General features: G+C 41.0%; 1 protein-coding gene across 1 annotated transcript in view; it reads left to right on the top strand.

The window, feature by feature from the left end:
- Nucleotides 1–837, top strand: part of LOC102671488 — a 113114-nt gene that overhangs the window by 67187 nt on the left and 45090 nt on the right. Inside the window, exons 85-87 of the mRNA XM_031510745.1 lie at nt 11–325; nt 415–747; nt 815–836. Of these exons, the coding sequence (XP_031366605.1) occupies nt 11–325; nt 415–747; nt 815–836 (670 nt within the window). The remainder of the gene's footprint in view (nt 1–10; nt 326–414; nt 748–814; nt 837) is intronic.

Below are 837 nucleotides of genomic sequence, written 5' to 3'. Positions count from 1 at the left end.
GCTCCCATAGAAGATGAAACAAAATTCAAAGATCCGTGCAATCCATCACCCTGTGGACCAAATAGTCAATGTCGCGTGGTAAATGGCCAAGGTGTTTGCTCTTGTTTGCCACAATACACAGGCACACCTCCCATGTGTCGTCCAGAATGTGTTCTGAACTCAGAATGTCCTCAAGATCGTGCATGTATCAATCAGAAATGCGTAAATCCTTGTCCTGCTTCTTGTGGCACATTCGCCACCTGTGTGATCAGGAATCATAGTCCAATTTGTGCCTGCAGACAATCATATACAGGAGATCCATTCACCATGTGTTTCCCTATTCCACGTAAGATATTTCGTCATATCTAAATTTTACGATTATCAATTCTTTCGATTCAAATCTGAATCAAACAAATTCCTGATTTTGCCTTTCAGAAGCCTTACCACCTGTATCAGTCGAAGTTACACAACCATGTCTGCCTTCTCCTTGCGGTCCAAATTCTGAATGTCGTGTAGTTAATAGTGGTCCATCTTGTCAATGTCTACCTACTTACATTGGAAGTCCTCCAAACTGCAGACCAGAATGTATCATCAACTCTGATTGTCCTAGTAATAAAACTTGCATCAGACAGAAGTGCACAGATCCTTGTCTAGGATCCTGTGGAGTTGGCACTCAGTGTAGCGTGATTAATCATGTACCTATGTGTACCTGTCTTCAAGAATATACTGGAGATCCCTTCACAAATTGCTATCCAATGCCACCACAATGTAAGACTTTTTTTTTTATTCAGAAATCGATTAGTTGATGATTTCTATATTTAAAAAATTCTTGCAGTGCCACCCCCTGAATCAGATCCC

The sequence above is a fragment of the Apis dorsata genome, unplaced genomic scaffold, assembly GCF_000469605.1.
Source record: "Apis dorsata unplaced genomic scaffold, Apis dorsata 1.3 scaffold_256, whole genome shotgun sequence".
Classification (NCBI taxonomy): Eukaryota; Metazoa; Arthropoda; class Insecta; order Hymenoptera; family Apidae; genus Apis; species Apis dorsata.
Note: the sequence above shows the minus strand (reverse complement) of the source record. Positions and strands in the feature narration are given on the sequence as shown.